We start from the raw sequence: 26,116 nt of genomic DNA, 5'->3' as shown, positions 1-26,116 counted from the left end.
TAGAGGTGTTATCAGTCATTGTACAGGAGGAGGAGGTGAGCTGTGACATCACCTATTGTGAATGGTGGATCCTGTGTTATCTACTGTATATAGAGGTGTTATCAGTCATTATACAGGAGGAGGAGGTGAGCTGTGACTTCACCTATTGTGAATGGTGGATCCTGTGTTATCTACTGTATATAGAGGTGTTATCAGTCATTGTACAGGAGGAGGAGGTGATCTGTGACATCACCTATTGTGAATGGTGGATCCTGTGTTATCTACTGTATATAGAGGTGTTATCAGTCATTGTACAGGAGGAGGAGGTGAGCTGTGATATCACCTATTGTGAATGGTGGATCCTGTGTTATCTACTGTATATAGAGGTGTTATCAGTCATTATACAGGAGGAGGAGGTGAGCTGTGACTTCACCTATTGTGAATGGTGGATCCTGTGTTATCTACTGTATATAGAGGTGTTATCAGTCATTGTACAGGAGGAGGAGGTGAGCTGTGATATCACCTATTGTGAATGGTGGATCCTGTGTTATCTACTGTATATAGAGGTGTTATCAGTCATTATACAGGAGGAGGAGGTGAGCTGTGACTTCACCTATTGTGAATGGTGGATCCTGTGTTATCTACTGTATATAGAGGTGTTATCAGTCATTGTACAGGAGGAGGAGGTGATCTGTGACATCACCTATTGTGAATGGTGGATCCTGTGTTATCTACTGTATATAGAGGTGTTATCAGTCATTGTACAGGAGGAGGAGGTGAGCTGTGATATCACCTATTGTGAATGGTGGATCCTGTGTTATCTACTGTATATAGAGGTGTTATCAGTCATTGTACAGGAGGAGGAGGTGAGCTGTGACATCAGCTATTGTGTATGGTGGATCCGGTGTTATCTACTATATATAGAGGTGTTATCAGTCATTGTACAGGAGGAGGAGGTGATCTGTGACTTCACCTATTGTGAATGGTGCATCCTGTTATCTACTGTATATAGAGGTGTTATCAGTCATTGTACAGGAGGAGGAGGTGAGCTGTGACATCACCTATTGTGAATGGTGGATCCCATTATAAGTCAGTATACACGAGGAGGAGGTGAGCTGTGACACAGTGGATCCTGTATTCCTGCTGCTGATGATGGTGAGATGATCTCTGGAGAACAGAAGGTGTCAGCCTGTTATAAAGCTCAATGTGAAAGCTGTAAGACTTCAGTATCGTTTCAGTATACGGCTGGTGATCAGCACGTCGAGCTTCAGACTGCAGAGAACCTTAACTGTTACTACAGATTTTGATGAGCTGAACAAAATTATTGAAGTAATAGGAAGTCCCAAACCTTCTCTGATCAACAAGATGGAAAGTAAACATGTAAGTCCGAGGGGTTCTCATTTATAATTCCAAAAATAATACTGCCACACCATGTGCAAATAATAGTGTAATAACACAGCACTGCGCCCTGCAAGGCTAAAATAAAACTGCAAATCAGACTCTAAATAATAATAATACCACCATACAAGTAGTGAAGGAGTAGTGAAGGATTATCTATACGCAGCGTCTGAATCACCATAACTACCATAGAAGTGAATGTTTCCATAACTCCACCCATCCCTGGCTGTGAGAGGATTATCCCTTTAAGGGAAAAGTAATTGGTGATCTAAGGCTGTGTAAGGGTTAATCCTACAAGGCCCAGGTTGGTTAACATTTACATGTGCCACTCTCTTGTTGCTGCTTGGGTAATGTCCTTGGTGGCCCTAGGCAAGTGCCCAATTTGCCACCCCCAAAAATCAATAATTTCCTAATTTGATTCCATCTACAGGCTCAGGACTACTTAAAGATGCTCCCCGAGAAACAGAAGAAGAATTTTAAAGAGCTCTTCCCAACAATGAGCGCATTAGGTACGGTAAGCTATATGTTATCTCCGTAGTGATCTTCATTGTATAATGCTGCATATCTGCTGATCGTAAGCAGCCCTGGAACACTCCAGTTTCAGCTGATACATTGTGTTCTATCTTGCGCAGGTTCCGAGGGGGCGGGGCATGATTTGAGTTATTTGAATTTCTGCTTCATGCTCAACCCCTGCTTTAGGACTAATATTAGGAACACTTGTAGATTGACTTGTATCCTTCATGTCTCCCTAGAGATTGATCTTCTGGACAAGATGTTGGACTTGGACCCGGAGAGGAGATTATCGGCAGCGGAATGCCTGGCACATCCTTACTTAGAGGAATACAACGACTCTGACCCTGACCCGCCTGCTGAAAAATACGATGATTCCTTTGAAAGTCTGGACCTTCCAATTTCGGAATGGAAAAGTAAAGTTTAAACAACTGAAGCGCTTCTTTACATTTATAAAAAATAGCTCTTAAAGGGCGGACCCTATAAAAAAAGGAACCCGTCGCCCCCTTCACTCCGTTAAGTAAAAAATTAAAAATTTACAGAAAACTAAAAACTTTAAAATTAAAATAAGAAAGTTGGGGCCTGAAAACAGACCCAAGTGCCTCCTACAGACACTAAGCAAGAACTGGTTGAAATTGTATCCAGTGAAGGGGTGTATACTGCAGAGGAGGAGTTAATCTTTCTGTCTACTTAGTGTCCTCCTAGCAGGGCCGGACTGGGACTAAAATTCAGCCCTGGCATTTGAAGTTACACAGGCCCACTTGTCACATGGTGACTGTATAATATCTTTGTACACTTGTAGGCAGGGCCGGTTTTAGGCAAAGTGGGGCCCTAGGCAAAGTTTAAAATGGGGCCCCAAAAGCTAACATATTCCACATCACACAGAAGCCTTTCTGTTGTATTTACGTGCGCTGAGTTCAGGCCGCTGAGGCTACGTTCACATTAGCGTTAAGCTAATGTGCGTCGGGTTTGCGTCGGCGACGCAGCAGCGACGCATGCGTCATGCGCCCCTATACTTAACATGGGGGACGCATGCGTTTTTTTTTGTTGCGTTGTGCGACACATGCGTCTTTTTTGCCGCAAGCGTCGGACCAAGAAAACGCAACAAGTTGCATTTTTCTTGCGTCCGATTTTCGGCAAAAACAGACGCATGCGTCGCAAAACGCAGCGTTTTTGCATGCGTTTTGACGCGTTTTTGCGTGCGTTGTGCGTTGCGTCGCCGACGCAACGGCGCACAACGCTAGTGTGAACGTAGCCTGAATGAGTTTGATCAACAATACGGAAGTTGTTCAACGCTTGTTTCCCGGCCTCTTTCCACCAGCTGAGGAATAATGATGGGACAGAACGATCACTAATAGATCACTAACAGATCACCATACAGTATCATGTTTTCAGCAGCACATCTACAGTTTACACTGGCAATGTGCTGCTGACAACAAGGCTTTTTGTTCCAGCAAAAACAATCTGAATATGCAGCATTTTACTTGTTTAGTAAAATACACCCCATAGTCCTCCATATATTATAATGTGCTCCATAGTCCTCCATATAGTATAATACACTCCCTATAGTCCTCCATATATTAAAATACACTGCTCAGTCCTCAACATAGTATAATACACTCCTCATAGTCCTCCATATAGCATAATACACTCCTCATAGTGCTCCATATAGTATAATGCACCGCCACAGTCATCCATGTAGTACAATTCACTTCCCATAGTATAATGCACCCCATAGTTCTTCATATAGTATAACGTATTCCCCATAGTCCTCGATACAGTATCATGCAGCCCACATATAGTATAATGCAGCCACCCCAGAGTATAATACACCAACCACAGAGTATAATGCAGCCACCCCAGAGTATGTAACCCCCATAGAATATAATACAGCCCACCTCCCCATAATATATAATGTAGCCCCCCATAGAATATAATGCAGCCCCCCATAGTATAGAATATAATATACTCCCCATAGTATATAGCAAAGCCCGCATATTATATAGCACAAACCGCATAGTATACAGCACAGCCTGCATACTATAGCACAGCCCGTGTAGTAGATAACACAGCCCACAGAGCAGTATTCAGCACAGACCACACAGTAGTATACAGCACAGACCACACAGTAGTATACAGCACAGCCCACGTAGAAGTATACAGCACAGTCTACACAGTAGTATACAGCACAGCCCACAGAGTAATATATACAGCACAGCCCACAAAGTAATATATACAGCACAGCCCACAAAGTAATATATACAGCACAGCCCACAGAGAACTATATACAGCACAGCCCACAGAGAACTATATACAGCACAGCCCACAGAGAACTATATACAGCACAGCCCCCAGAGTACTATATACAGCACAGCCCACAGAGTACTATATACAGCACAGCCCACAGAGTAATATATACAGCACAGCCCACAGAGTACTATATACAGCACAGCCCACAGAGTACTATATACAGCACAGCCCCCAGAGTACTATATACAGCACAGCCCACAGAGTACTATATACAGCACAGCCCACAGAGTACTATATATAGCACAGCCCACAGAGCAATATATACAGCACAGCCCACAGAGCAATATATACAGCACAGCCCACAGAGTACTATATACAGCACAGCCCACAGAGTAATATATACAGCACAGCCCCCAGAGTACTATATACAGCACAGCCCACAGAGTACTATATACAGCACAGCCCACAGAGTAATATATACAGCACAGCCCACAAAGTAATATATACAGCACAGCCCACAGAGTAATATATACAGCACAGCCCACAGAGTACTATATACAGCACAGCCCACAGAGTACTATATACAGCACAGCCCCCAGAGTACTATATACAGCACAGCCCACAGAGTACTATATACAGCACAGCCCACAGAGTACTATATATAGCACAGCCCACAGAGCAATATATACAGCACAGCCCACAGAGCAATATATACAGCACAGCCCACAGAGTACTATATACAGCACAGCCCACAGAGTACTATATACAGCACAGCCCACAGAGTACTATATACAGCACAGCCCAGAGTACTACATACAGCACAGCCCACAGTGTACTATATATAGCACATAGCACACAGTAGTATACAGCACAGAACACAGCCCACAGAGAACTATATACAGCCCACAGTAGTATACAGCACAGAGCACAGCCCACAGAGAACTATATACAGCCCACAGTGGTATACAGCACAGAGCACAGCCCAGAGAACTATATACAGCCCACAGTAGTATACAGCACAGCCCACAGAGAACTATATACAGCCCACAGTAGTATACAGCACAGAGCACAGCCCACAGAGAACTATATACAGCCCACAGTGGTATACAGCACAGAGCACAGCCCACAGAGAACTATATACAGCCCACAGTAGTATACAGCACAGAGCACAGCCCACAGAGAACTATATACAGCCCACAGTAGTATACAGCACAGAGCACAGCCACAGAGTACTATATATAGCACAGTAGTATACAGCACAGAGCACAGCCCACAGAGAACTATATACAGCCCACAGTAGTATACAGCACAGAGCACAGCCCACAGAGAACTATATACAGCCCACAGTAGTATACAGCACAGCCCACAGAGAACTATATACAGCCCACAGTAGTATACAGCACAGAGCACAGCCCACAGAGAACTATATACAGCCCACAGTAGTATACAGCACAGAGCACAGCCCACAGAGAACTATATACAGCCCACAGTAGTATACAGCACAGCCCACAGAGAACTATATACAGCCCACAGTAGTATACAGCACAGAGCACAGCCCACAGAGAACTATATACAGCCCACAGCAGTATACAGCACAGAGCACAGCCACAGAGTACTATATATAGCACAGTAGTATACAGCACAGAGCACAGCCCACAGAGAACTATATACAGCCCACAGCAGTATACAGCACAGAGCACAGCCCACAGAGAACTATATACAGCCCACAGTAGTATACAGCACAGAGCACAGCCCACAGAGAGCTATATACAGCCCACAGCAGTATACAGCACAGAGCACAGCCCACAGAGAACTATATACAGCCCACAGCAGTATACAGCACAGAGCACAGCCCACAGAGAACTATATACAGCCCACAGCAGTATACAGCACAGAGCACAGCCCACAGAGAACTATATACAGCCCACAGCAGTATACAGCACAGAGCACAGCCCACAGAGAACTATATACAGCCCACAGCAGTATACAGCACAGAGCACAGCCCACAGAGAACTATATACAGCCCACAGCAGTATACAGCACAGAGCACAGCCCACAGAGAACTATATACAGCCCACAGCAGTATACAGCACAGAGCACAGCCCACAGAGAACTATATACAGCCCACAGCAGTATACAGCACAGAGCACAGCCCAGAGAGAACTATATACAGCCCACAGCAGTATACAGCACAGAGCACAGCCCACAGAGAACTATATACAGCCCACATCTCTTCTCTTCCTCCCCTCACCTCCTCCGAGAATGGCCCCACAGTCCAGAAAAAAAAAAACTCTCCTCACCTCTCCTCGTGCCCAGCGTTGCTTCCTGGTTCCTGCTCCTGTCTCAGCAGCTGCAGTCTGCCCGGGACACAGCAGGTGCGCGATGATATGACATCATCGCGCACCCGCAGTGTCAGAGGCAGAGCGGGGAATGATGGGAGAGGAGCGTCTGTAGACGCTCTCTCCTCAATCATTGAATTCAACTGTACCGGCGTCTATACGCCGGTATAGTTGAATGCGACGGCGGGGGGAGACGGATCGAGCGGCCCACTACTGGCACCGGCCCTTCTGGCATTTGCCAGAAGTGCCCTATGGCCAGTCCGGCCCTGCCTCCTAGTGGCAGCAGCATAACACCCATGGTCCTGTGTCCCCATGGTCCTGTGTCCCCCAATGAGGCGTAGGAGAAATAGCTCTTAAAGGGAACCTGTCACCTGAATTTGGCGGGACCAGTTTTGGGTCATATGGGCGGGGTTTTCGGGTGTTTGATTCACCCTTTCCTTACCCGCTGGCTGCATGCTGGCCGCAATATTGGATTGAAGTTCATTCTCTGTCCTCCGGAGTACACGCCAGTGTGGCCAGCATGCAGCCAGCGGGTAAGGAAAAGGTGAATCAAACACCCGAAAACCCCGCCCATATGACCCAAAACTGGCCCCGCCAAATTCAGGTGACAGGTTCCATTTAAGCTCTCCCTTTACAGCCAACACTAGGGGGAGCTTAAGAGCTATTTTTTATAAGCTTCCCCTAGTGGTGGCAGCAGGTGGAAATATTTAGGGAATGTGACGTTAAGAGAGCTTAGGTGTGTTTATAGGACCAATTTATAGGACAAGGTACCAAGATCATCTCTCACTCTGGAGGACCCGACCTGTATATGCAGTACTGGGGTGACATGTAATACCTCAAATTTCCTGCGGAGGTGCTGCAGGGACAATAACCACTTGCTGCTGATTATTTTTCAGCAAACCCGACAGTGTCATTTTTTTTCTTTTACCTTTACACAGGTTTAAGCCACATGGAAGTCATGACGTTTGAACCCAAGAAGCCACAGGAACAGGCTACATGACCACACGTCGACACATCAAATCTCCAGGCACCTTGAGAAGGCTACAAAGCTCCATCGTTTCAGAGACATCTGAGACTTTGGTCCCGTCATTCTCAGGACCGACTCTGGAAGTACTAGTGCCAGAGACGTTCGTTAGCATGAACCCCACCCTCTCCCCATGATTTGTACAGGAAAAAGTCTGGAAATAGCGCCACTTTTGTTCACAGGCGGTGTCTGGAATTGCAATTACAGAAGAGGAACACCCCTTTAATAAGTAAAGGGATATGCCATCATTTTATGGTCAGTGGGTGTCTGATCTGGTCTCTCAATCCAATGTTTTCCTGCACAATGGTGTCCCGACCACCCACTGTGTAGGGAGGTCCTATTTTAGTGACTAGAGCCAGCTAGGATTCCTCCGCACAGTGGGTGGTCATGGTGGCACCGTGCAGCAAACAGTTGGTCACAGGCTGCACCAAACCAGTGCGGTGACCCTTTTATTTTCAGAATTAGACCCCCATCGATCATAAAGTCACTGCATATCCTATCGACATCCCAAAACTTTTAAAAGTTGTCCCACCAAGGACCTTGATGGCATATTCTGTCGATATTCTGTAAACGTCCAGTGTGGGATTTGAGTTCCGACATCTTCTTTTAGAATGATGCAACACCTTACACAGCCTGTGGACAAGTCTGATTGTTCCGGAAACAGCGCCACATAAATCTACAGGTTATGTCGGGTATTGCAGCGCAGCTCATTCGCTTCAATGAAGCCCAACTGCAATATCAGACACAACCTGTACACATTAGTGGCGCTCTTTTTCTCATTTCCTTCCCGCTTGTGCACGTCGCTCCCAGCCTTGTGCCATCGCAGCAGTAAAGCTGACCATAGATGTTAGACATTCGGCAGATGTCACACTGATACTTTCTATGTCCGGATATAAGCGGCACATGATTCTCTGGCGGCCGCTTATCGCCTATTCTTTACACTGTGAATGCGTCGGTTGTTTTTTTTCTCTTTGGGGTAAATGCTCATTTGACGCTGCAGAAAATGTGAATCCTGACAATAAAAAAAGCCCAAAACATCTCTAGTTGTCAGACTTTTTATTAATTTTAGCTTCCTTTAAGTAAAATGTATAATATTGGGACGGACAGGGCGAGGAGCGTACACGTGAGCGCGGAGCTGTATACGGAATTCCTGTCGATGCGGACGCCCAGTCTCTGCTCCGCGTCGGATAATTCAAGTATAACGTCCCGGACTGAACCTTCCGGGCCACCGTCCCCGGGCTCGGAACCCAGGATTAACCCTTCCGTTGTCCTCGCGGACACCTTAGACTTTACATTTTGCAGATCAGTTGCTATTTTACCCAGACTCTTCTCCAGGTTTCCGTATTTCTGATGCAAACTTTCCACGTTTTTCCTGGTTTCTTGCGTGTGCACCATGTGTTCCCTAATGGCCGATAATACCTGGTCAGACCCAGAGGATGATGCCGGAGAACCCATGCTTCCAGGGTCTGCAGGCGAAGCAGTAGGCACCATGTTTCTTAACGCCACGATGAGGTCCCCGAGGTCCCTCTGCTGGGACCGATGCACCGACGCGTGCTCGTGAATCGCCTCCTGCAAGCTGATTGGTCCCTTCTGAGCTTCCAGGAGCAAATTCTTCAATTCCTGGAGCCTGACGCGATTAATATAGGTCGATCCCATCACCCCGATGATGGCCCCCAGTATGGACCCCATGATGGACCAGTTCTTAGTCCGCTCGGCTCTGGTCCTCTCTTTTTCGTGACTTTCCCTCACGGAGGCGGAGAAAAGAGCAAACTTCTCTCTTTCCGACTCCTCGGAATTCATGTAGGACGCTCTCAATCTTTTTTCTTCCTGAGTAAAGAAAATGATAAATTATTGGGGTTTGGCTGAGGCAAGAATCTGCACCGGGTGCTCCATACAATCCTGAGTGGTCCTCCCTAATTTAATCTCAGCCCCGTTGACCGGTGACTCCAGCTTAGAAGCATTGTCTATCGGAGTCTTTGGTAGTCTGACATAAAAAAAAAAAAAGGAATTCTATCTGCTGATCTATTCCTCCCTCATGCTTTACACTGCAGCTCTGCGTTCTTACAATTTACATTGCGGATAGTCAGATGAATTCTCAAGTCCTCCATCTTAGCCCAAGCTAGGACTCCTTCACTCTCCCCAATGGATTATTCGGGTGCAGGGTGTCTTCATCAGACATCCCCTTTAAGGAGAGAGTTCCACTAGAAAGATCCCCATAAAATGATTACGGTACAAATTATTTGAGTACATACCATGCTGCTTAGATCTCTTTTTCTTGCAATTTATTTTTGGGGGTAAAAGAGGTAAATAGCAATTCTTGTGCTTCCATTTTTTTCCTCTTTATGGTGTATCTACTTTAGGGGTTAAAGGTATTATTTCCATATTCACAAATGGATAATGTCAGATAGATCTTGTAAAAACAAGCACTTTTGCAATGTACTGCTTATTAAAACTTCCAGCTGTTTTTCAAATATTAAACACTTTTGTTTATGGCTAGTTGCCTTGGAGACCGACCACCGCTGCTAGACAGCAGAACATGGGCAGTACTTAAAAGATCATTTCTTTTGAGCTTGTAATCCCTGTTTTGAATCTGGATGTGATCGCTGGAGCTACTACCTTCTAATCATGCCCAGCTCCAGCGCAGTGCTTACAAGCTACGGGGCAGTGGAGCCCTAACAGCTCCATTCATGAAACATGGAAAAAGTTACAGCCTCAGAAAACACTTTTTTTTGCAATTAAAAAAAAAAAAAAAAAACATTAAAAAACATTCACTTGCTATTGCACTAATCGTATCTGGAGACTCAAAACAACAAATTCATCTTGCAAGTAAACAGGCCCTTGTACGGCGATGGTGAAAGAAGAATTAAAAACTTACGCCTCTTGGAAGAAGAGGAAAAACAAGGGAGGAAAGGAGTTAAAAGAAATGTAGACTTTTGCAACACTTGTGTATTGCTTCACATCTGTCTCAGCATCAGTCTGGGTTTGTCGCTCTGCACAGGAGCTGCATACATAAAACGACCGGTATCGGATTCTTAAAACTATTTACAAAGTTGCTTTTTAACATGCATCAGGGAATTAAAGACTTGGTTGCAAAAGTCTACACTCCCTTTAAGCTAGACAATTATGGAATGATGTGCCCAGATGTTCTTATATATTTTTTTTAAACCTCTGACTTGCTGAAAATGTAAAGGGACGTGCTACAGGATATCTGCGATGATCACATGTGCAGCCCACCCAGACAGCCGCAGTTTACAGACCACTGGCCTACATGTTGGGAGTCCTGTGATATCTTCATGAAAGGGTTAATTTATGTTTTTTTTTATAAAAGGAAATATATATATATATATATATATATATTTTATACCCTATAAAGTATTTGAAGGAAGAGATACCGCACGTCTGGTGATAATAATCTTCTGAAATCGCGGCTGGGAAATGGCCGATGTGATGCGATTCCCGGGACCGGATTATGTGAGCGCAGCGCTGACCCTGAGAGGATGCAACTTTAATTAAGAGAATGTGAAAGTGCCCATCATCAAGTAAAAGTGATGGCGTCCATGCTGCTATTATAAAAACGCACTGGTGTCCTTAAATACTTGGTGCTGCTGTGGACGAGGTCTTTTCGAGTGATCGATGTTTCCTTCTCAAGCGCCTCAGTTCTTATTCCCATCGCCACGTGAAAGGACGGGTGAAAGACTCCGACATGATGACGACAGACCTCTCCTAAAATGCTCTGCTGAGAGTCTCTGTTCCCGATACTTTCTGTCCGTGACCTCCCACTCTGACTCTCCAATCTTCTGAAATACTCTGTGCTGCTGTGATCTCTATTTCTGTCACTCTTGACTCCATTTACACCCGTACATCAAGACATGGACCCCGGCACAGGCAGCTCTGTCTCCTCCACATTAGTAGAACAGAACGCACTTATCGCCTGAAATACTCTGTGCTGCTGCAGACCCTGCTTCTTTCAGGATCTATGACCTACTCTGTTGCCCTCCTCCCATACTTTACAGACCGAAGGGTCCTCACCGATATACTAAAACAGGAAGACAGTCATTGATATCTGCAAAAATCAGTGTTCTCATCTCCAAAAAATACTCTGTGCTGCTTTGGAGTCCCTGCTTCTTTACTATACATCCAACTGTCCAAATTTATGACACTGTCTCTGTCCCATCCTCACATCATTACAGGAGGAAGAAAGTCACTGCCAGCCGACAAGATCAGCGCACTCCACCCCTGCTGCTGCCGCCGCCATTCTGGCGATCCGGTTGGCTGCCAAGTGTTTTTAACCCCACGCACTTTACATCAGTGCTGTCATTTTACCTGCAGAAGTTTATGTTCTAGAGTGGCGAGCTCCAAATACTGGATGTCGTCGCGAGACACCCTGTCCAGCCGATCCCGCACTTCTTTCAGCTTCAGCTGCTGGGACTCCACATTTTCCCGAGCCTCCCGTACAATCCCGCGAGCCACCATGAAGTCCTTCTCTGCCTAGAAAAAAAAAAGGAAACAGCCTCCGTACATAAACAAAAAAAAAAAAAACTACCGTTTTGTGCATACAGTTCCTATGCTGAACTATGCATCTCCATGGTAACAGACTACATCTGATTCTGCAGTCAAACTTCCTCCCACCTGTTTAGTTCACATGTCCATAAAATTTCTTTATAGGGGCCCACAGACTAAGAGGGGACGGACCATCTTTTCGGTGGTTGTAAAGTCCTCAAAAGTTTTGCGCAGTTACTCTTTAACCCCTTCCTAATGGGCCAGTTTTCTTTCTTTTTTTCTCGCCTAATTTCAAGAACCATAACTTTTTTTTATTTTCTCCTTCCATACGAGGGCTCGTTTTTTTGTGGAACGAGTCGTAGTTTTGAATGACGCCATTCACTTTACCGTACAATGTACTGAATAACGGGAAAATAACGATCCACCACAGTGGAAATGGTGAAAAAGAAAAACTATTCTGCCAGTAATTTTTGGGTTTTGTTTTTACGGAATTTCAATGTACGTTCACCCAGAAACATGAATCTCCAGATTAATAGGATTACAGCGATACCCATTTTGTATTTTTTTTATTTTATTAGCGATTATGAATTCAGAACTTTAAAAAAAAAAATAATAATAATAATAATTTGCGCTGTCAATTCTTGAGCCCTGTAAATATTTTATTTTGCGTCGACCAAGCTCTGTGAGGTTTTGTTTTTTTTATGTGATGAACTGACAGTTTTTGGGGCACGTACCACGTTTTCCATCACTTCTTACGGTAATTTTGAGGTAGCTGTAGAGATTAAAAATCTTAAATTCTGGAGTTTGGATTTTTTTTTCTATACAACATATATCATAATTAATTTCCTATTTTCATAGATCAGACTCTTATGGATATCAAATGTTGAATTTTTATTTTTTTAACATTTCTTTATATTTTTTTATTGAAAAAAAAGGTGATTAAAGCTTTTTTTTTTTTAAATATATTTTACAAACTTTTTTAATAGATTTGATTTTCTATTTTTCTACCCTCCAGGTGAATTGTAGTATTTTATTTTTGCAGTAAATAGTGGAACCAACAATCTCTTGCAAAGTGCGGTTTGTGGGAGTACAAAGATGGCGGTGACGGAGGCCTTTGTAGACTTTCAACACCCCATAATGGGAATGCACCAAATTGTGCCTCTTAAATACCGCGGTGATGATTTATGAGAGGAGATCGGAGCGAGCTCTGATCGCCGCTGCTGGATGTACAAACAGCCGGTAGTAAGGGTTAAAGGAGAACTCCACAAATAAAACGTTGAGGTTTCTCTGGAGTTTTCTTCTTCTTCAGATTTCTGCTGGTCACCGGAGAACTCAGGAAACAGTTACAGGTCACATGTCTGACTACAACGTGGCCCTAAACTGCTGTCTGTTTCCAAGGGCAACCAGAAAATTTCAGAAAACAGCTTTGTGTGTGACTGGAGAAGACGACCGACCCGTATTCTTACCTCGGCAACTTTTCCTTGAGCGTCTCGAACTTCTACAAGTCCGACAAACTCTTCGTATCGGTCCCACCAGTGCTGGGCCGCGACGGACGCTTTCCGCATGGAGTTTTTACCCACGGTTTTGCCTGTGTCCACCCATCTCTGTAAAGGGGTAACCTCGGGAGGGGGCCTGACGTCTGGCGGTTTGGAGCACAGCGTCCTCATACTCAGCAGCTTGATTCTCTGGGTCAGGAGAACAGACGGAGAGTGAGGCGGCTTCATGACACCGCAGGAATGTGTCACACTGGGACGTTACTACGAACACATGCAAGACCTGCACGGAATGGAAGGAGTTAACAAACATGGGATTTACATACCAGTCTCATTCATTTATCGTTACAGCAAAGTTACACTTTTATTATTATTTTTTTTACCTGAATTTAGTGTCCTCATACATTCTCCTGCCTCACAGATGACAGAGGTGACACCGCTCTGGATGGACTTCACCTCTTCCTGCTAACATTGGGAGGATCAAGAAGGCGGCCGCCCAAACATCCGGGTGTAGCAAAATGGCTGATAGCACACTTCCGGCGAAACCAAAGCGTTGTGGAGGTGTACCAAGATGGCGACACTTCTGAACTCAAAATGCCTTAGACAGACTATAACTTTTAAAATCCTACACGGTTACACGTTCTTATTGAAATTTAATAAGATAGTGCAGCTTTTCTTCTTTTTTTACAAGAATAAAAAAAATAAATTATTGTTTCCGGCAATACATTAGACACCTACTTCCGGGCGCTATGATAAGTCATTGCGAGCTAAACCGGAAATGCACTGCTTCTGTTCTGGCATTAATCAGGTCACCTATTTCCGGTGTGGCGTCTATCCGTGAGCGGAGCTCAGAGATGTCTGGCAGAGAAGGTTGGTGATTATAAAATGGTTACGGGCGTTATCCGCTGCCATCCTGGGTGTGGAGCTGCCTGACAGGACGGGCGGTTATAGCGGCCGCCATTACTGACGTTACGTTATCATCGGACGCTTCTATAGAGGATGATGATGATTAACCCCTAATACCCCAAAGCGTTCTGGCCAAGACACGTGATCAGGCATCTGCCCACAGCAGCCAATCAGATGACTGTTTATAGGGCTGCGAAATGAAAGCTGCGCTCTGATTGGCGGAATGTATATTTCTTAGGTTTCTGTGTCCTGGTGTTGGGGGTTGTTCTGTTTCCATGGCGCCTGCCGTCTGTACCCGCTGATTGGTTATGATATTTTTTTTGTTTTCTAGGTGGCAAGAAGAAGCCATTAAAGCAGCCCAAGAAATCAGGCAAAGACCTAGACGAGGTAAGGCGCTCCGACCACCACCCCGAGGAGGTGCTGCGCCACATTAACGCCTTCACGACTGAGGGGTTTTGTTATACCAGGTTCTCTAGTTCAGTGCAATTTACAACTATCCCTAAAAAAAAAGTTTTATTTATTTTTCCTGTCAATTATGTAAAATTAAAGGGAACCTGTCAGCAGATTTTGCCGCTATAAGCTGCGGCCATCACCTTTCTGGGCTGATATACAGCGTTCTATAATGCTGTCGATAAACCCTCGGTCTGATGTGCAAGTGAAGAAAAAAAAAATTATTATAGTCACCTGGGGGGATGGTCCGGTCCAATGAGATGGGAGGCGCTAGACCTGTGACACCCATCGGACCCGGACCACCCCTGGGTGAGTAAAATAAAACTTATTTTTCTTCACTTGCAGATCGGATTGGGGCTTATCTAGAACATTATAGAATGCTGTGTATCAGCCCTGAAAGGTGATGGCCGCAGCTTGTATTGGCCAAAACTGCTGACGAGTTCCCTTTAATTTCCCACTATGTTTTTTTTTTTGGAGGGGGAGGTTTGGATGATCGTTTTGGTCACTTTATGCTTATACAGCAGTACTGTTGTATTCGGGTATTTACTAGATATGAGGCTCTATGAAGCCCGGCTACCAGAGCGAAGCAGAGACAGAAACCTAATGATTGAATACCCTGCAGCAAATAAACAGCACACTGCATGGAAATAATGTATGGTACCTAGTTAACATGTTTCTTGATAAAAAAAAAAAAAAAATGCTGCAGCCGTCCCATCCCTCCACGGTGACCGTAATTGGGACAGTTAAAACCTTACTGCTCTAATACTCAGACCTGACTGCTCGCATTCCTGCCCATCGGAGGCTACGTTGAGGTCAGTTGACGCACGGTAATGTTTTAATACTAGAGATGGGACCATCCTGATTGGGTGGGTACACCTTGTCGCGGTGGGACGGTTTATACGCTTTTTTTTTTTTTTTTTAATCAAAATAGTGTTAATGATTAGTGATGAGCGAATATACTCGTTACTCGAGAATTCCCGAGCACGCTTCTGCAGTGCGCAGGCGCTGGGCCTCTCTGACCTTTCCCGACATCTGCACACTGCAGTACTTTGCTCTGCCCTCAACAGGGAGATAAAGTACGCCTGCGCTGCGGCATGAAGACAAGAAGAGGACATCATGGAATGAAGATAAGAGGTCCGCTCCGGCGCCTATCTGTCTTGTTTTGGTTTTTTTCCCCAACATTTAATTAAAAGGGGGGAAAACCACTGAGTTTGGTATTGCCAACATTTTACTGACCCAAAGAATGAGTACAATAGTAAATTCCCCACATGCCTCCTCCGTCCCGCTTTCCCCCCCCCCCCCTTCCCCCAGGAAAACCAGAATCTGCGCTGCCGCTGGTCCTCTGCGACACTTTCCACATCTCAGTATCACATTGCCTGTAAAATGTCTCCGCACCGTGGTCCTAAAGTTCATTCTCCCTGATCCTTTTGCAAACACACAAAAGGGGAGGATTGATGTCAGATGCCTGGAGCAGATCCCGCCCACATTTGCTGCAGTCGTAAAGCGAGCTAGCGGTACACTAAAGGTACCTTCACATTAAATGATATCGCTAGCGATCCGTGACGTTGCAGCGTCCTGGCTAGCGATATCGTTGAGTGTGACAGGCAGCAGCGATCAGGATCCTGCTGTGATATCGCTGGTCGTTTAGGAAAGTTCAGAACTTTATTTGGTCGTCCGATCGCCATGTATCGTTGTGTTTGACAGCAAAAGCAACGATACCAGCGATGTTTTACAATGGTAACCAGGGTAAATATGGGGTTACTAAGCGCAGGGCCGTGCTTAGTAACCCGATGTTTACCCTGGTTACCAGTGTAAAATGTAAGAAAAACAAACAGTACATACTCACCTTCGCGTCCCCTGGCGTCCGCTTCCTGCACTGACTGAGTGCCGGCCGTAAAGTGAAAGCACAGCACAGCGGTGACGTCACCGCTCTGCTGTTAGGGCCGGCGCTCAGTCAGTGCAGGAAGCGGACGCCGGGGGACGCGAAGGTGAGTATGTACTGTTTGTTTTTCTTACATTTTACACTGGTAACCAGGGTAAACATCGGGTTACTAAGCGCGGCCCTGCGCTTAGCAACCCGATGTTTACCCTGGTTACCTGGGGACCTCGGCATCGTTGGTCGCTGGAGAGCTGTCTGTGTGACAGCTCTCCAGCGACCAAACAGCGACGCTGCAGCGATCTGTATCGCTGCAGCGTCGCTTAGTGTGACGGTACCTTAAGTTTTCGCAGTGAATAACAGCACCCCACCCCCAAGGGTTTAAAATGTGAAACACCGTTTAAAAAGAATTGGTATTTTCTATCATTTTAACAAAGATTCATATATGAAAACAATATTTTAACTTTTTTTTTCCTTTGGTTGACATTCATATTTGGGCCCCAGCATGTTAAACCCTGACTTGGGTGACCCCCATCCTTATGCCTGGTGATTCTCAGAAGGTGAGGGTGTTTGTTACTTCTTTACGTAGCGCTCAGTTATGGTAAAAGTTCTGCAGCGGCGCCATTTACCGTATCTGTCAGTGAGTGGAAACTCATATTGTTTACTTGTAGGGTCTGAGTATAATTCCCATCAGTTACACATTTTTCAAAGTATATTAGAAAGCTGCAACTCTTCTTCTTTATTTATTCTTGTAACAAGATACCCCGTCACTTGCAGTAAATATATTTTTTTTTTTTCTGATTTTTCGTACTATTTAGGAGGATGTAGCATTTAAGCAAAAACAGAAAGAAGAGCAGAAGAAACTGGAAGAAATGAAAGGCAAAGCATCCCAGAAGGGCCCTTTAAGTAAGTTCGCAATGATGTCCTATAGTGAGAATTTAGCAAGATTTAGCATCTAAGGCCGATGTCACACTAAACGTATGAAAAATCGGTGAGTCGCACGTGTGTAATGCGAGTACAATCCGATTTTTCACACCTAGCATCCGATTTACATCCGAGTGCAGTGCGCTTGTTAACATGAGCTTTTACATAGAGCCGTTCTCTAAGCCATTTACACATAGTTTTCAAAGGAAATATGCTTAAAAAATAATCTGGCAATTCAGCAGCCGCTTAGTGTGAAATCACAGCAGGAGCCGACAACATAGAAGAGATGGATTACACACAGTAAATACACATAGAATAGGTAGATATATAGATGTCAGTGACAAATACAGTTAGTACAGTGCGTGCAGCTTACTATACATGTGTTTAACCCCTTCCCGACCTGTGACACAGCGTATGCGTCGTGAAAGTCGGTGCCAATCCGACCTGTGCATATGCTGTGTCACAGAATGATCGCGTCCCTGCAGATCGGTTGAAAGGGTTAACTCCAATTTCACCCGATCTGCAGGGACAGGTGGAGTGGTACTTCAGCCCAGGGGGGGTGGCTTCACCCCCCCGTGGCTACGATCGCTCTGATTGGCTGTTGCACTTTCAACAGCCAATCAGAGCAATTTGTAATATTTCACCTAAAAAACTGGTGAAATATTGCAATCCAGCCATGGCCGATGCTGCAATATCATCGGCCATGGCTGGAAATACTGGTCTGCCGCCCCCGATCTACTCCCCAGTCCTCCGTTCGGTGGTCCGCTCCCCTCCGTCCTCCTGTCCGCTCCCCCCGTGCTCCGATCCACCCCTCGTGCTCCGATCCACCCCCCCCCCCCCGTGCTCCGATCTCCCCCCCCCCCCCCCCCCTTCATACTTACCGAGCTTCCCGGTGTCCATCCGTCTTCTCCCTGGGCGCCGCCATCTTCCAAAATGGCGGGCGCATGCACAGTGCGCCCGCCGAATCTGCCGTCCGGCAGATTCGTTCGATGTACATGTTGATCACTGTGATAAAACCTATCACAGTGATCAAAATAAAAAAAATAGTAAATGAACCCCCCCCCCCCTTATCACCCCCATAGGTAGGGACAACAATAAAATAAAGAAAATATATATTTTTTATTTTTTTCCCCCACTAAAGTTAGGGTTAGGGTTAGAACTAGGGTTAGGGTTAGAATTGGGTTAGGGTTAGAACTAGGGTTAGGGTTAGAACTAGGGTTAGGGTTAGAACTAGGGTTAGGGTTAGAACTAGGGTTAGGGTTAGAACTAGGGTTAGGGTTAGAACTAGGGTTAGGGTTAGAACTAGGGTTAGGGTTAGAACTAGGGTTAGGGTTAGAACTAGGGTTAGGGTTAGAACTAGGGTTAGGGTTAGAACTAGGGTTAGGGTTAGAACTAGGGTTAGGGTTAGAACTAGGGTTAGGGTTAGAACTAGGGTTAGGGTTAGAACTAGGGTTAGGGTTAGAACTAGGGTTAGGGTTAGAACTAGGGTTAGGGTTAGAACTAGGGTTAGGGTTAGAACTAGGGTTAGGGTTAGAACTAGGGTTAGGGTATGTGCACACGTATTTTGGTCCTCTGCGGATTTGTTAAATCCGCAGTGCAAAACCGCTGCGGATTTATCGCGGATTCACCGTGGTTTTTCTGCGGATTTCACTGCAGTTTTACAACTGCGGTTTTCTATTGGAGCAGGTGTAAAACCGCTGCGGAATCCGCAGAAAGAAGTGACATGCTCCAGAATGTAAACCGCTGCGTTTCCGCGCATTTTTTTCCGCAGCATGGGCACAGCGTTTTGTTTCCCACAGGTTTACATTGAACTCATGGGAAACTGCTGCGCACCCGCAGCTGCGGAAACACTGCAGATCCGCAGCGTTTTCTGCAGCGTGTGCACATAGCCTTAGAATTAGGTGCGGATTTGGCTGCGTATCCGCAGTGGATTGGCCGCTGTGGATTCGTAGCAGTGTTCCATCAGGTTTACAGTTCCATGTAAACCTATGGAAAACCAAATCCGCTGTGCCCATGGTGCGGAAAATACAGCGCGGGAATGAAGAGTTGTATTTTCTGCAGCATGTCAATTCTTTGTGCGGATTACGCAGCGTTTTACACCTGTTCCTCAATAGGAATCCGCAGGTGAATTCCGCACAAAAAAACACTGGAAATGCGCTGTAAATCCGCAGGTAAAACGCATTGCCTTTTACCTGCGGATTTTTCAAAAATGGTGCGGAAAAATCTCACACGAATCCGCAACGTGGGCACATAGCCTTAGGGTTAGGGTTGGAATTAGGGCTAGGGTTGGAAATGGGGTTAAGATAGGCTTGTGGTTGGGGTTATGGTTATGGGTGTGTTGGGGTTAGGGTTGTGGTTAGGGTTGGGATTAGGGTTAGGATTAGGGTTAGGGGTGTGTTGGGGTTAGGGTTGTGGTTAGGGTTATGGCTAGAGTTGGGATTAGGGTTAGGGGTGTGTTGGGGTTAGTGTTGGAGTTAGAATTGAGGGATTTCCACTGTTTAGGCACATCAGGGGTCTCCAAACGCAACATGGCGCCACCATTGATTCCAGCCAATCTTGCGTTCAAAAAGTCAAATGGTGCTCCCTCCCTTCCGAGCCCCGACGTGCGCCCAAACAGTGGTTTACCCCCACATATGGGGTACCAGCATACAAACTGGGCAACAATTATTGGTGTCCAATTTCTCCTGTTACCCTTGTGAAAATAAAAAAATTGCTTGCTAAAACATCATATTTGAGGAAAGAAAAATTATTTTATATTTTCACGGCTCTGCGTTGTAAACTTCTGTGAAGCACTTGGGGGTTGAAAGTGCTCACCACACATCTAGATAAGTTCCTTTGGGGGTCTAGTTTCCAAAATAGGGTCACTTGTGGGGGGTTTCTACTGTTTAGGCACATCAGGGGCTCTGCAAACATAACATGATGCCCGCAGACCATTCCATCAAAGTCTGCATTCCAAAACGTCACTACTTCCCTTCCGAGCCCCGACGTGCGCCCAAACAGTGGTTCCCCCCCACATATTGGGTATCAGCGTACTCAGGACAAACTGGACAACAACTTTTGGGGTCCAATTTCTCCTTTTTACCTTGTGAAAATGAAAAATTGCTTGCTAAAACATCATTTTTGAGGAAAGAAAAAAGATTTTTTATTTTCACGGCTCTGCCTTATAAACTTATGTGAAGCACTTGGGGGCTTAAAGTGGTCACCGCACATCTAGATTAGTTCCATGGGTGGTCTAGTTTCCAAAATGGGGTCACTTGTGCGGGAGCTCCAATGTTTGGGCACACGGGGTCTCTCCAAACGCGACATGGTGTCCGCTAACGATTGGAGCTAATTTTTCATTCAAAAAGTCAAATGGCGCTCCTTCCCTTCCGAGCCCTGCCGTGTGCCCAAACAGTGGTTTACCCCCACATGTGAGGTATTGGTGTACTCAGGAGAAATTGCCCAATACATTTTAGGATCCATTTTATCCTGTTGCCCATGTGGAAATGAACAAATTTAGGCTAAAAAAAATTTTTGTGAAAAAAAAAGTACTTTTTCATTTTTACGGATCAATTTGTGAAGCACTTGGGGGTTCAAAGTGCTCACTATGCATCTAGATAAGTTCCTTGGGTGGTCTAGTTTCCAAAATGGGGTCACTTGTGGAGGAGCTCCAATGTTTAGGCACACGGGGGCTCTCCAAACGCGACATGGTGTCCGCTAAAGATTGGAGCCAATTTTTCATTCAAAAAGTCAAATGGCGCTCCTTCCCTTCCGAGTTCTGCCGTGCGCCCAAACAGTGGTTTACCCCCACATATGAGGTATCAGCGTACTCAGGACAAATTGTACAATAACTTTTGGGGTCCAGTTTCTCTTTTTACCCTTGGGAAAATAAAAAAATTGTTGCTAAAAGATCATTTTTGTAACTAAAAAGTTAAATGTTCATTTTTTCCTTCCATGTTGCTTCTGCTGCTGTGAAGCACCTGAAGGGTTAATAAACTTCTTGAATGTGGTTTTGAGCACCTTGAGGGGTGCAGTTTTTAGAATGGTGTCACTTTTGGGTATTTTCAGCCATATAGACCCCTCAAACTGACTTCAAATGTGAGGTGGTCCCTAAAAAACAAATGGTTTTGTAAATTTTGTTGTAAAAATGAGAAATCGCAGGTCAAATTTTAACCCTTATAACTTCCTAGCAAAAAAAAATTTTGTTTCCAAAATTTGTGCTGATGTAAAGTAGACATGTGGGAAATGTTGTTTATTAACTGTTTTGTGTCACATAACTCTCTGTTCTAACAGAATAAAAATTCAAAATTTGAAAATTGCGAAATTTTCAATTTTCGCCAAATTTCCATTTTTTTCACAAATAAACGCAAAAATTATCGACCTAAATTTACCACTAACATGAAGCCCAATATGTCACGAAAAAACAATCTCAGAACCGCTAGGATCCGTTGAAGCGTTCCGGAGTTATTACCTCATAAAGGGACACTGGTCAGAATTGCAAAAAACGGCAAGGTCATTAAGGCCAAAATAGGCTGGGTCATGAAGGGGTTAATGTATAAAAGTTTATTTTTGTGAAAAATATGGCGTGGGCTCCCGAATAATTTTCTTAACCAGCAGAGGGGAAGCCGACTATTATATTTGTATGTACACTAATCTATTTATTCTATATATATATATCTATTCTGTATGTGATTTTACAGTACACAGCAGATGAATTGCCGGCTTTCTATCTATATATGTAAAAAATCGGACAGCACTCGCATGGTCTGAGTGCTGTGCGATTGAATTTTTTCTTTTTTTTCTTTTCTCCTCTTGCATTAGCGAGTCTTGGTGCCAATCGCAGCATGCTGCCATTTTTAAATGCACACCGAATACGCCTGAGAAAATAAACACTGATGGGAGCTGCCCCATAGATTAACACTGGGCTGAGTCCTGTGCGATGTTTTCTTGCATAACACTCGGCCGTATTCTACAGTAGTGTGACTAAGGAGAATATGAGTATTTAAAAAAAAACAAAAAAAAAAACAAAGGAAAAAAAACTGCGTATACAGAGTTTAAAATCATGGAAGACCTCAACAAGGCCCAGGAAATCTGACCGACGAGGTGGAGAATAGGGCACCTTTTCTTTCATTACCCATGTTTACCAGTAGATGGCAGAATACAATCACTGTGCAAAGAATTTGGTTTGAAAGACTCTTAATTATAGAGGGGCAAGAGGCTGAGTTTGGGTTAAGAGACCAGTGGCTGTTCAGGATATCACAGAACTGCCGGCCGGTCCATGCACTAATGTTGCAAAACTGACAGAATGTACAGATAGATAATGACTAGTGATGAGCGAATATACTCGTTACTCGAGATCTCCCAAGCATGATCCGATGACCTCAGAGTATTTTTTTTTCAGTGCTCGGAGATTGTTTTCATCGCCGCAGCTGAATGATTTACATCTGTTAGCCAGCATAAGTACATGTGGGGGTTGCCTAGTTGCTAGGGAATCCCCACATGTAATCAAGCAGGCTAACAGATGTAAATCATTCAGCTGTGGTGATGAAAACGAAATCTCCGAGCACTAAAAAATACTCAGAGGACCCCCGAACGTGCTCGGGAAAACTTAGAGTAACGAGTGTATTCACTAATCACCAAAACTTACTTCAAAAGCAACCGAATAGCTTTTTAAAGGGGATGTCTGACCTAATAATCATGACCTACTCGACCGCCTAGGAGGTGAGCTGCAGTTCTCGGCTACGGCCACTACACGGCGTGGGGAGCTGTGCTGTTGACTGTTACTCGATAGCTCCCATCTGATCCAGTGGATAGTATGGGGGTCCAGCCACCGAGACCCTGAGTCATATTGGGAACCAAGCAGTGCCGAATTACGTCTTTAACCCCTTCACCCCGAAGCCTGTTTTCACCTAAGTGACACGGCCAATTTTTACAATTCTGACCACTGTCCCTTTATGAGGTCATAACTCTGAAACGCTTCAACGGATCCTGGTGATTCTGACATTGTTTTCTCGTGACATATTGTACTTCATGATAGTGGTAAAACTTCTTCGATATGACTTGCATTTATTTGTGAAAAAAAATAAATTGTCAAATTATGAAAATTTAGCAATTTTCAAACTTTTCGTTTTTATGCCCTTAAATTAGAGAGTTATATCACATAATATAGTTAATAAACAACATTTCCCACATGTCTGCTTTAAATCAGCACAGTTTTGGAAACATTAGTTTTTTTTTTGTTAGGGAGTTATAAGGGTTAAAAGTTGACCAGCGATTTCTCATTTTTGCAACAAAATTTGCAAAACCATTTTTTTTACGGACCACCTCACACTTGAAGTGACTTTGAGGGGTCTATATGACAGAAAATGCCAGCTGTCATATACAGCTGACACCCGCACCCGATCACCGCGGCGCTCAGCGTGAGACCGCGGTGATCGATGCGCCGTACTTCTACTGCGGCTGGCACAAATGCAGTGCCGGCAGCGCAGTAATAGTACGGTGCATGTCTCGAAGGGGTTAATAGCGCTGAGATGCCCAATCCTCCATTCATTGTCTATAGGACTGATAAAGGCAGAGTACAGTACTCAGACCACCAGCAATCAAGAAGACCTAACGCTCACTTTTCACTTGCTGATGGCAAAGACCTGACAAAGCGTCTCACGAAAGAAAACTTATGTGGTGACGTCTCTGACTCTAAGGCTACTTTCACACTAGCGTCAGGCACTGTACGTCGCAATGCGTTGTTGTGGAGAAAAAAACGCATCCTGCACAGTTGCCTGCAGGATGCGTTTTTTCTCCATAGACTTTTATTAGTGACGCAGTGCCACACGTTGCAACCGTCGTGCGACGGTTGCGTCGTGTTTTGGCGGACCATCGGCACAAAAAAAATTACATGTAACTTTTTTTTGCGCGTCGTGTCCGCCATTTTCGACTGCGCATGCGCGGCCGATACTCCGCCCCCTCCTCCCCGGACCTTACAATGGGGCAGCAGATGCGTTGTAAGACTGCTTCCGCTGCCCACGTCGGGCATTTTTTTCACAGTATGCGTCGGTACGTCGGGGCGACGCAGCGCGACGGCCCCGTACCGACGCTAGTGTGAAAGTAGCCTAAGTCGGCTTCATAACTTAATCGCATCCCTCTTTGTTCTCAAAATAAATTGGACAATGTGCGAAAAAAGAAAAAAAGCCAATTCCTACACTGTCAATGTAATGCGTCTGTATCCTTTTGATTCATCGTGAAAAGTCTTCACAATCTGGCTTTGTCTCCGTTCCATTGTCCTGATGTTCAGAGTTAAAATGTAAAAAAGTTACTTTTGCAAAACTTTTTGACCCCACTGTCTATCACCCCATACTCCTCTGGATGGATCCGTAGCAGAGTTCCCCACGGTTCGTCGGGAATCGTTTTCGTGTATCGCAGCTGTGAAGGCAAAGTCCCCACATGCTGGATCCACACTTTACATCCTTAGGCCTCGTTCACAAACTATTGTAAAAATTGCCTTTTTTTTCTTCAGCTGGAGGCGGAATAAAGAAATCTGGAAAGAAGTGATCTCGTCCATGTTTACAAGTCTGTTTCCTGATGTGAATCCTGCGGACCCCCCCCCCTTCCCCCCCGGAGGGAGATCTCTGCCCCCACAGGGGGATCTTGTATGTTTTTGTGTACAATGTTAGTTGTTTTTTTCTTTATTTTGTAACGACTTGAGGTTTGTGTGAGAAACGACATTAAAGAAAAGGTTGATAAAGAAACGTCTCCGTCACCTCTGTCCTGTAGTAATAAATGACGGAGCGGCTTATGTATGAAAAATCCTGTTCAGGACCAACCTGGAAATAGACAGTGATTATATTGCTGCTGTTACACACTGAAGGAATTGGGATCGAGCTTCTAATGTGCCGTCCTAGTAACCAAAAAAAAGGAAAATCTGAATTTTTTATTTTTTTTTATTACATCGTGTTATCGGGTTTTTAGAAAGTTATCCACAAGGTGGTCCTTTTCCTTTGGTGCCAAAAAATAGCTCCATCCCTCACCGTAAATGAATGAGTAATACTGGATTCATTCATTCAGTCCTAAAGAGGTATTCCGGCCAGACACCAGCGTATATTCAGGCTGCGTTTTGTGTGTCCTGTAGACATTTTCAATGCAGGTAAACGGCGCTAGAAAGGTGCATGGCTAAGAATAAGAGTCAGTGAGACTTGAAATGCGTCAGTAAATATTTTTTAATGACCATGCTATTTTAATAAAGTCGTAAAGTATTTGTGCTTTTAATTCGCTTTGCTGATCTGTGAAAACTTTTTCACAGATTTATTAACAAATGTATTAACATCTTGTACAAGTACATTGATATCGAATGTGGATTAAAAAAAATAAAACAATCCGTTATTTGTTTAGGGGTTTAACCCCTTAACAACCAGTGACTGATCTATCAGTCATTGGACGCCTCCCCGTTTGGTGCGGGCTCCGGCGATGAGCCTGAACCTTTTCAAGCACATGACAG

General features: G+C 44.7%; 3 protein-coding genes across 3 annotated transcripts in view; 2 read left to right on the top strand and 1 right to left on the bottom strand.

Moving 5' to 3' along the window:
• Nucleotides 1–8,539, top strand: part of LOC143787492 (mitogen-activated protein kinase 12-like) — a 30,927-nt gene extending 22,388 nt beyond the window's left edge. Inside the window, exons 9-12 of the mRNA XM_077276279.1 lie at nucleotides 1,280–1,359; nucleotides 1,808–1,886; nucleotides 2,130–2,303; nucleotides 7,415–8,539. Coding sequence (XP_077132394.1) covers nucleotides 1,280–1,359; nucleotides 1,808–1,886; nucleotides 2,130–2,303; nucleotides 7,415–7,476 — 395 coding nt within the window. The 3' untranslated portion in view covers nucleotides 7,477–8,539. The remainder of the gene's footprint in view (nucleotides 1–1,279; nucleotides 1,360–1,807; nucleotides 1,887–2,129; nucleotides 2,304–7,414) is intronic.
• Nucleotides 8,540–8,543: 4 nt separating this feature from the next.
• Nucleotides 8,544–14,012, bottom strand: CCDC51 (coiled-coil domain containing 51). The gene is made up of 4 exons (XM_077276278.1): nucleotides 13,877–14,012; nucleotides 13,467–13,776; nucleotides 11,824–11,988; nucleotides 8,544–9,327 (listed from the first exon to the last, which is right to left on the bottom strand). The coding sequence occupies exons 2-4, from the start codon at nucleotides 13,722–13,724 to the stop codon at nucleotides 8,566–8,568; spliced, it is 1,185 nt and encodes a 394-aa protein (XP_077132393.1). The 5' UTR covers nucleotides 13,725–13,776; nucleotides 13,877–14,012; the 3' UTR covers nucleotides 8,544–8,565.
• A 215-nt stretch (nucleotides 14,013–14,227) lies between these two features.
• On the top strand, nucleotides 14,228–25,370 carry TMA7 (translation machinery associated 7 homolog). Its single transcript, XM_077276280.1, has 4 exons — nucleotides 14,228–14,363; nucleotides 14,731–14,786; nucleotides 17,544–17,631; nucleotides 25,139–25,370. The coding sequence occupies exons 1-4, from the start codon at nucleotides 14,243–14,245 to the stop codon at nucleotides 25,171–25,173; spliced, it is 300 nt and encodes a 99-aa protein (XP_077132395.1). The 5' UTR covers nucleotides 14,228–14,242; the 3' UTR covers nucleotides 25,174–25,370.
• The last annotated feature ends 746 nt before the right edge of the window (nucleotides 25,371–26,116 follow it).

Source organism: Ranitomeya variabilis, chromosome 8, assembly GCF_051348905.1.
Source record: "Ranitomeya variabilis isolate aRanVar5 chromosome 8, aRanVar5.hap1, whole genome shotgun sequence".
In the NCBI taxonomy this organism is placed as follows: domain Eukaryota; kingdom Metazoa; phylum Chordata; class Amphibia; order Anura; family Dendrobatidae; genus Ranitomeya; species Ranitomeya variabilis.
Note: the sequence above shows the minus strand (reverse complement) of the source record. Positions and strands in the feature narration are given on the sequence as shown.

Excerpts from the sequence above, each read along its gene's own strand:
- CCDC51 (XM_077276278.1), bottom strand. The coding sequence starts at position 13,724 with ATGAAGCCGCCTCACTCTCCGTCTGTTCTCCTGACCCAGAGAATCAAG. Across the intron at positions 11,989-13,466 it reads CTCAAGGAAAAGTTGCCGAG|GCAGAGAAGGACTTCATGGT; the intron begins GTAAGAATACGG and ends TTTTTTTTCTAG. Across the intron at positions 9,328-11,823 it reads TAGAACATAAACTTCTGCAG|GAAGAAAAAAGATTGAGAGC; the intron begins GTAAAATGACAG and ends TTCTTTACTCAG.
- TMA7 (XM_077276280.1), top strand. The coding sequence starts at position 14,243 with ATGATAAGTCATTGCGAGCTAAACCGGAAATGCACTGCTTCTGTTCTG. Across the intron at positions 14,364-14,730 it reads AGAGATGTCTGGCAGAGAAG|GTGGCAAGAAGAAGCCATTA; the intron begins GTTGGTGATTAT and ends TTTGTTTTCTAG. Across the intron at positions 17,632-25,138 it reads ATCCCAGAAGGGCCCTTTAA|CTGGAGGCGGAATAAAGAAA; the intron begins GTAAGTTCGCAA and ends TTTTTTCTTCAG.